This window comes from Colletotrichum siamense, assembly GCF_013390195.1.
Source record: "Colletotrichum siamense strain Cg363 chromosome Unknown KSG_Cg363_contig09, whole genome shotgun sequence".
NCBI lineage: Eukaryota > Fungi > Ascomycota > Sordariomycetes > Glomerellales > Glomerellaceae > Colletotrichum > Colletotrichum siamense.
The window spans coordinates 1,655,620-1,664,185 of record NW_023501022.1 but is presented as its reverse complement, the minus strand read 5'-3'; the positions used below and the strand labels follow the sequence as shown (position 1 = coordinate 1,664,185).

General features: G+C 56.3%; 3 protein-coding genes across 3 annotated transcripts; 2 read left to right on the top strand and 1 right to left on the bottom strand.

The window, feature by feature from the left end:
- On the top strand, window positions 1-2,181 carry CGCS363_v013164 (uncharacterized protein; the record flags this gene model as incomplete). The annotated part of the gene is made up of 2 exons (XM_036645013.1): window positions 1-623; window positions 687-2,181. The coding sequence occupies 2 exons, from the start codon at window positions 1-3 to the stop codon at window positions 2,179-2,181; spliced, it is 2,118 nt and encodes a 705-aa protein (XP_036490081.1).
- Window positions 2,182-3,794: 1,613 nt separating this feature from the next.
- Window positions 3,795-4,895, top strand: CGCS363_v013163 (uncharacterized protein; the record flags this gene model as incomplete). Its single annotated transcript, XM_036645012.1, has 1 exon — window positions 3,795-4,895. One exon carries the CDS (start codon window positions 3,795-3,797, stop codon window positions 4,893-4,895), a length of 1,101 nt encoding a protein of 366 aa, XP_036489929.1.
- Window positions 4,896-5,590: 695 nt separating this feature from the next.
- CGCS363_v013162 (putative aconitate hydratase) lies at window positions 5,591-8,106 on the bottom strand (the record flags this gene model as incomplete). The annotated part of the gene is made up of 2 exons (XM_036645011.1): window positions 5,591-8,002; window positions 8,062-8,106. The coding sequence occupies 2 exons, from the start codon at window positions 8,104-8,106 to the stop codon at window positions 5,591-5,593; spliced, it is 2,457 nt and encodes an 818-aa protein (XP_036489930.1).
- Between the last annotated feature and the right edge of the window lie 460 nt (window positions 8,107-8,566).

Below are 8,566 nucleotides of genomic sequence, written 5' to 3'. Positions count from 1 at the left end.
ATGGCGGCCCCCCGACGCAGAAAGATTGGTCATCGACGACGCATCGAGGATGAGGAAGATGGAGAAGGTGGTCCTGATCAGCTCGACCTCGATGACGACTCCATGACCGAGGGTTCCATCATTAGTGACGACCACGATCACGGCAACGATAGCGATACTAGCAACATCGACGAGGCCTCCCCCATCACCCCGAACGCAAGGAAGTCTGCTGGAAATGGAGCCGCGAAGCACGCTGCCCGGGACCCCTCGGCGCCCGCCAACAACAAATCTGTATCCGATGCCGATGCCATGCTTCAGGGCCTTTCCGTCAGCGACCGTCCCGAGCCTGTGCAAGAGCTCCAGCTCGACGACCCCGCTGCATCGCCGCCCAAGTCTTCCGCTCCTCTTGTCGTGAGCTCCAACTCGTCCCGCCCCGCGGAGCCCGTCGGCGAGCGTCGTCGCCGGGAACACGAGGAATACAAGAAGAAAAGGGACGAAGACCCCGCCTTCGTTCCCAACAGGGGGGCCTTCTTCATGCACGATCATCGCCATGCCGGTCCTTCTGCTAATGGCTTCCGGCCTTTTGGCAGAGGTCGTGGACGTGGCCGTGGTGGAGGCATCGGAGGCCCCTACGCTCCCATGAAGTATGCTTCCCAGAAAGAGTCATCTCGTCATCTCTCGGCTAACCCGCTCAGTCAATTGCACAGTCCGACCGATCCTCTGACCAGTGGTCAATGGGCACATGATATGCATGAGACCGTCGCCGACCCGCTGCCCTCGAGACAACCAAGGCATCTGCCCGAGGAAGAGGGACCGGCCAACGGCAACGGCTTCATCCCGACATGCCCGTCCAACCCGACCCCCATCAACAGGACTCTGTCCACCGAGCGACACATCGGCAACGTGCAGGTGAGGGTGTCCCTTCCCGTCACCGGGAAAGGTCCTGCTGCGTTTAGCATGCCAGTCAAACAATACACCAAACTTCCAGACCACCGCCCGCCCCTGCGTCGCGACAAGCCAGTCCGCATCTCCCTGCCCGATAACCCGCCCAAGTACATCTTCCCCGCCGTCGACCGATCCTTCATCTTCATTCCCCGTGCCATGCGGCCGAACCAGCAGCGGACCCGGGGCAAGCCTCGCTCCGGCCTTGGTTCGATGGGAGGGTTTTCTAGACGGACCAGCGTTTTTGGCGGAAGCTACTACGGCAGCGCCTATTCTCCGAGCATTGCTCTCAGCCGTCGCTCCTCGTTGGCACCTGATGGTCGTGAATACCTCTTCTCGCCCACAGGCTCTGTCATGTCGAGAGCTCCTGTGCCAGTCGAAAATTCCAGACCTGTTGTCAGGCTGCCGCCCGCGAGCCACCCTCATCAACCCTTCGTTCCTAATCAGCCGTTTGTTGGGCAGGATGGCATGCCCATGCAGCCAATGCACGCTATGCACCCGAATGAGACGTCCATCAACGATTTGCCGCAGCCACAAACCCACCCGTTGCCTCAGAAGCCTGCATTCCAGGAGAACCGGCCAAGCCAGATTCCTATGCATCAGCCTCGCCCGCAAAAGGCAGTATCGGTCACAAACATTGAATCGCCGACCCTCAACCAAGGCCCGCAAGCCTTCCAGCAGGCTTTCCACCAGCAGGTTCCTGTTCAGGTGTCTAACGGCCTACCTCAGGAAGCTCACTCACGACAACCGTCGTACCCCACGCAGCACTCGACTGGCACGCCTTTGTCTCAGATCCCCGAGAGGGCGATCCACGCTGCTCCTTTCCAGCCCAACTACCCGCCTCCGCAACAGAACTTCTACAACCAGCCTTACCCCATGATGCAGCATCAACAACCGTACTTTTATCCCGGACAGTACAATGGTAACAACATGGGACCGTCGGCTGCGGCGCCGTCTTTTGTACCCCCCGGACAGCCGCCCCAGGGCCCTGGCTTCCCTCAACAAGGCCAGGTCGATCCTGCGGGCGCTCAAGCAAACGGACAGGCCCCGGGAGGACCCAACTTGGTCGCCCAGGAGGTCAACGGTATGGTTTACTATTACGATGCGGCTCAGCTTCCGCCCATGAACACCTATCAGGGCTACCAGCAGCCTCCCCCGCAATTCGGACCCGGTGTTGGTGGCATGGGCGGAATCACGCCAAGCCCGGACGGTTTCTACTACCAGCAACCCGCACCCGGAATGGTGTACTACTCGCAATAGGATTATGGGCAACTATCTACCACTTTGGTTCCTTCGTTCCCCGTAACGCCTTCCCCATAATCCTTGTAATTCTCAATGTCGGCTTTTCTGGTCGCGCTATACCCTCTTCTCGTCGGACGGCTGGACGGGGGCACAGGGGCAGGAGGAATTTCAAAAAGCGATGAGCACTGATGAACTCTATATGCTTATGGTATTGCTAGGATTCGGGCGCTATTGATCCGCGTTGAGGTGCACTTTGTTTGGGAGGGACTCTGTTATCGAGGTTTTCGCCAAAACCCCCCTTTTTTCTTGTTCCAACACGCTCGCAAGCATTTGATAGCAGGAGAGGAAAGGACGGTCTGGCGGATCATGAGTTAGGAGGGGGATACAGCGCAAGGTTCCTTGGTTCTACAACCTCTACACCTTTTTCTCGAATTCAAGAAGTTCCTCCCATTGCCCACGTCGAAGCCCCTGCCACTTCCCCCTCCTTGGGTTTCCTATCAGCCACCATTACTTCTCCAAGCGTCTGGCGTTTTCACGGGTAATTTCAGTTGTTTCCTTCGTGCTTGACCCCGACAGACGGGGCGTTGGTGAATCGGAGGTCCAATCTCGCACAGTTTTTTTCAAGGTTCTCTTTTGGTTTTGGTTTTGGATTTGGATTTTCGGTCTGGAGCGTCTATACATTTCATGGTTTACTAGTTATTTCCCTTCCAGCTTATGACCCCATTACGTTGATTTCTGGTCCTAGTTTACCTAGACATTCCTTCAGAGGGAAAGGGCCATTGACCCGTCCCCCGATTTTCTGTGTTTTTGTTTTCTTTCTACCTCATCATGACCATACGATATGCCTAGACTAGTTCTCGCCGTTTGACTTTTCCTTTGCTTTTCTTTTTTTGCAGTATCTCGTGAGAGGGCTTTCCCGGTCTAGGTATGCATGTTTAGGGGGATATTCTTCTGACGACCAAAAAAAAGTTTCTTTGTTTGAGTGGAAGGGAGGAAGGTGGGGGCTTGGATATTCTTTCCGATTTGCGCATGATGGCTTGTTGTTCTTTACCCCGCGAGAGGGAAGAGAATGGTGTTGGCAGAAGGGTTGACGGAAGGGAAGGGGGGAGACGGGGAGAGGTAGATGTATGTGATGCTTAGTGTGTGTACATGGTAGTTCTGAGGTGTTGTGGGCCTTTGGGGTGTTGTGTTGTCGATGTATACAATGGTTGGCTGGATCCTCGTGGACCTCTTTGCTCGGGTGCCTGATGCTGTGATTGCAAGGTACTCTCACTTGATAACAAGGTCCGGAACGAAACTACACGCCTGAGACTCTCATTCCTTTGGACGTTATGTTGCCGTCGTCTCTACTGTTGTCCTTGTTGTCGTCCTTTGTGGTCGTCCTTCGCTGTCCTCGTCGTATGAGGATCCCGTTTGGTATGTATTAGACTTCGCTCAACCTGGAGCACCGGAGATAATCGAGCATTTACGTGGCAAAATCACTGGGAGTATTTACAGATCTTTCTTCTGCTATGATTTCCTGATGTTGAAATACGAAGTCGTACGAGCACAGCTGCCTACAGAGACAGCAACCCTCCTCTCTGCTCGTATTCCTCTACTGTGCTTACGAATACTCTCCGGACGACAATGACATGGACTGGCCGTCGACGCACCCGTTGCGGGCTTACCAACCCGAAGAGATCACCGCCCAAGAGTTCAAATCTGCCTTGGAGATCAGTCTTCGTAACTATTACGATGCTGAACACACACAGAACTATAATAGAGTGATTGTGCTCACATTCTGCTGGGATATCGACTATAGCCGCCGCGCGAGAGTTGGACACTGGACCAACCAACTTGGCGATGCTTTCCAGCACTTATACGGTTACGAAGTCTTGCATACTTCAATACCGGCGTTCGCGCCCAACCCGCACGGCATCTTCTCCGACGTCGTGAGGGACACACTGTACGGAACGCCATACCAGCCTCGGCTCGGGAGAGAAACCCTCGTGATCATCTACTACGTTGGGCACGGCAGGGTGATGCCAGCAGCACCCAACGATGAACCGAGCCTCCTTCTACACCCAAGCTGGCCACCCACAGTCTTCGACCAACCACCTCAACCTATCGGTTCCTACCATTCCCAAGACGTCCCTCGAGTATACTTCACGAATATCCGCCGAGAGTTGATCGACAGCGCCGAGCCAGACGTGCTAATGCTCCTTGACTGCCCTTATGCTGGCCACACGGGCGCGATCGGGCCCGGCAAAGAGATCATCGCAGCTTCAGTCCCCGACCACCTCGCCTGCGCCGACGGCTGGCGATCGTTCTCTGCCTGCCTCGTCTACCACCTCCGGCTCGCAGCGACTAACAAGCATATCCTAACGGTGCCGCAGCTCTACTCGAGACTGGCCACCAAATGCTTCACATTCGACGTGCACGGCGAGGCCGAATTGGCGTCCATGCCCGTTCACATCCAACAACACTGCAACACACCCCGCGTCCCCATTTACCTAGGACCGATCTTGCCGGCATTCTGTTGGTATTCTGGTCGAGTCAGCCTGTATATGTCCCAGCCAGCTATAGTTGTGCTGAGCGTACGCCTGCGAGACGCAGAGAGCATCATCCTATCTGATTTGACTCCGTGGATGATGATGTCGCGCCTGGACAATATCGACAGAGTGAAGTTCGAGCGCGCATACCCCACAGTCTCAGGGACGGAAATACTCTTCAAGGCTACGTTTGATGTCTAGTGCGGATTAAGAGGCTACCCAGCGGTGCATTTCATCACTATCATGGTCAACGACGAGTTTGCCCGCAATATTGGGCCTAATCCTGTCTCTCATATGTAACGAAGACGATGGGAACGACGATGGGCGACGACGAAGGGCGACGACGAAGGACGCCGACAAAGGACGGCGACGAAACAGACGACAGCGAGACCTGATCGTCGCGAGTCCCGTAGATTAGAAAAACGTGAGGTTTAACAGCGTTGAAGATTTCAGCCTCTAGATCGACGACAGAATCGAGGCACTCCGGGAAGGAGAATACAGATCCGCAATCAAGTGGAAACCGACCAATGCGAAGCCCGCGCAGCACTGGGGCACCGAGGTTGTCAATATCCGGTCGGTTGCGGATGTCGAACGGTTCCTTGACGACGTCTATGCTGTCGTCGTCTTTGTCACCCATCACAAGACGATGAAAGATAGGCTTCATCACGACTATTTTCAACTCATTTCTTCCATTTCCTACCTTTCTTGCCTTTTATACGTAGCCAAAAACAAATTACCTGAAACAAATACAAAAAGATCTGTCTGCACAGGGATATATACAATCGTCAATTTTTGTCTTCACTTTTCGCCATTGTATCAACATGATGGAAAACCAATAACCCAATAAAACAAGAACAACCAACCCCCCTTTTCCGCTCATGAAACACACCGCTCTTCTAAGCCTGGTTGCGCTTGGCGAGCATGCTCAACGCGCTGCCCGCGAGGATGAAGCCCGCCTGGTCCTTGGTGACGGCGTGCAGCGTGGGGACGAGCACCTCGGAGCCGTCCTTCTTCTTGACGAGCAGCTGGACCTTGCCCTTGCCGCCGTTCTGGAGCATCTCGTAGAGGCCGACGGTGCTGACCTCGTCGCAGGCGGCGATCTTGTCGTAGTCGGCCTCGTTCTCGAACGTCAGGGGCACAACGCCCTGCTTCTTGAGGTTGGTCTCGTGGATGCGGGCAAACGACTTGGTGAGGACGACGCGGGCGCCGAGGTAGCGGGGCTGCAGGGCGGCGTGCTCGCGCGCGCTGCCCTCGCCGTAGTTGTGCTCGGCGACGACGAGCCACTCCTGGCCGCGCTCCTTCCAGCGCTGGGCGAGCTCGGGGATGGTGTGCTTGGAGCCGTCGACGTCGTAGGCGGCGTTGACCTCGCCCGTCTCCTTGTTGACGGCTGTGTTGAGGGTGTTTGTGCTGATGTTGGGCAGGTGGCCCTTGTACTTGAGCCAGGGGCCGGCGGCTGAGATCGTGTCGGTGGTGCACTTTCCGGTGACCTTGACGAGGACCTTGAGGCCGGTGATGTCGCCCTCGGGGAAGGGGGGGAAGGGCTCAAGGAAGGCGAGGCGCTCAGAGGTCGGGGAGATGGCGACCTTGATCTCTGGGTTGGGCTTCTCGGGTGAGATGGCCTGCAGGGAGGCGACGCCGGACTCAAAGGGGCTCTTGGGGTTCTCGAGACCGCGGGGAGGGTTGAATTGAAACTCCTTGCCGTCGGTCGTCTGGAGCTTGTCGGTCATGGGGTTGAAGGTGGTTGATCCGGCGTAGGCCATGGCGGTCACGATCTCGGGGGAGGCCAGGAAGTTCATGGTGCCAGGGTTGCCGTCGTTACGGCCGCGGAAGTTGCGGTTGTAGGACGTCAGGATGGCGTTGAGCTCGCCCTTGGGGATGTCGTCTTGACGCTTCCACTGGCCAATACAGGGGCCGCAGGCGTTGGAAAGGACGATACCACCAGCGCCCTCCAGAGTCTGAAGGGTGCCGTCACGCTCGAGGGTGGCGCGGATCTGCTCGCTGCCAGGCGTGATGTAGAAAGGGGCCTTGGGCTTCAAGCCGGCGGCTTCGGCCTGCTTGACCATGCTCTCGACCTTGGTCATGTCCTCGTAAGAGCTGTTGGTGCAGCTGCCAATGAGGCCGGCAGACAGGACCTCGGGCCATTGCTCTTGCTGAATGGTGCTCTTGAATTGGGACAGGGGGGTGGCCAAATCGGGGGTGAAGGGACCGTTAATGTGGGGCTCCAGCTCCGACAGGTTGATCTCGATGACTTGGTCGTACTCGGCGCCCTCGTCGGCTCTGAAGTTGAAGCTTCCCCAGTTCTTGTAGCCCTCAAGAGCGCGGTGCTGGGCTTCTCTGCGGGTTTGGAGCAGGTAGCGTTCCGAGGCCTTGGTGTAGGGGAAGATGGACGTCGTAGCGCCGACTTCGGCACCCATGTTGCAAATAGTCGCCATGCCGGTAGCGCTGAGCGTCTCGACACCCTCGCCGAAGTACTCAACAATGAAACCAGTTCCACCACGTACCGTAAGCTTGCCGGCGAGGTTGAGAATGACGTCCTTGGGAGAGACCCAGTCGTTGAGCTTGCCAGTCAGCTTAACACCCAGCACGCGGGGGGCCTTCAGTTCCCAAGGAGCGCCGACCAAAGCCTCAACAGCATCAGCACCGCCCACACCAATGGTAATGGTAGACAGACCGCCAGCGTTAGGGCTGTGAGAGTCCGTACCCAGCATCATGATGCCCGGCAGAGCGTAGACCTCAAGCACCGTCTGGTGAATAATACCCGCACCAGGAGGCCAGAAGTCCATGCCATACTTGCGTCCGGCCGACTCGAGAAAGTCGAAAACCTCCTTGTTTACTTGGATACCGTCGACAAGATCGCTGTCAGCGCCCTTGGAGCCCACAATCAAGTGGTCGCAGTGGATACTGGCAGGAATGGCGGGCTGGGCAAGGTTGCAGGACATGAATTGCAGCAGGGCCATCTGCGCAGAGGCGTCCTGCATGTTGACTCGGTCCGGGTTGAGCTTCAGGTTAGCACTGCCGCGGATGTTGCGTCCATTCTCGGTGTTGGTGAGGAGCGACTCCTCGGCGTTGTCGAGATGGCTGTAGAGGATCTTCTCGGCGAGGGTAAGGCGCTGCTGTCCTCCGAGGACGTGGCGGACCTTGAGGAGGTTGTCGTGGAGCCTTCGGTAGGTGTCGGGCTTGATCGACTTGGGCAGGAGCTTGCGCATCTCGGCGTCAAGCTGGTCAACGTCTTGTGCCGTCGCAAAAGTCCTCCGGACCGGCAGACATGAGGACGCGGAGAGGCATGGTCGCGTGCGCGCCAGGAGCCGCTGTTGCGGTGTTAGTAACCTCATTGTAGGCTGGAAAAATGTTTAGAGTATGGCTATACCCTCGCGGCGCCTCCAGTTCGACTGGCAAGCTGGATTGGTGCCATTGTCGCTGCGCACCTCGCTCCCAAGACTATGTGTGAGTCGTAATGGCGGGGTGTGGAATTTTTTGGATTGCAAATTGGCGATGTCGGATTGGAAAGTCTGGGGGAGTTTTACACCATTTGTGGGGCAACCCCAAAGAAACCTTGCACTGCCGGCACCGGCGACGACCCTACGCCGAGGCAAATCCCTGCACTGAGTCGGTATCGTTAAGAACTGATCACTTACACCAGAGACAGTGAGACGAGACAGCTTGTCGATTCTCCCATTGAGTTTCTTTGATATGGCTTACATCATCTTTCCTGCGTATACACCATAATAATCAAGGAAGGCTACAGAGACAAAAAGAGCAGAACCGGACGAAGACGACGACGGACGACGACAACGGCAATAGAGAGGACAACAACGGCAGAGATGACAAAAACCTATATAAAATTGAGTCGCCATGGCACTGTAAAAAAGTGG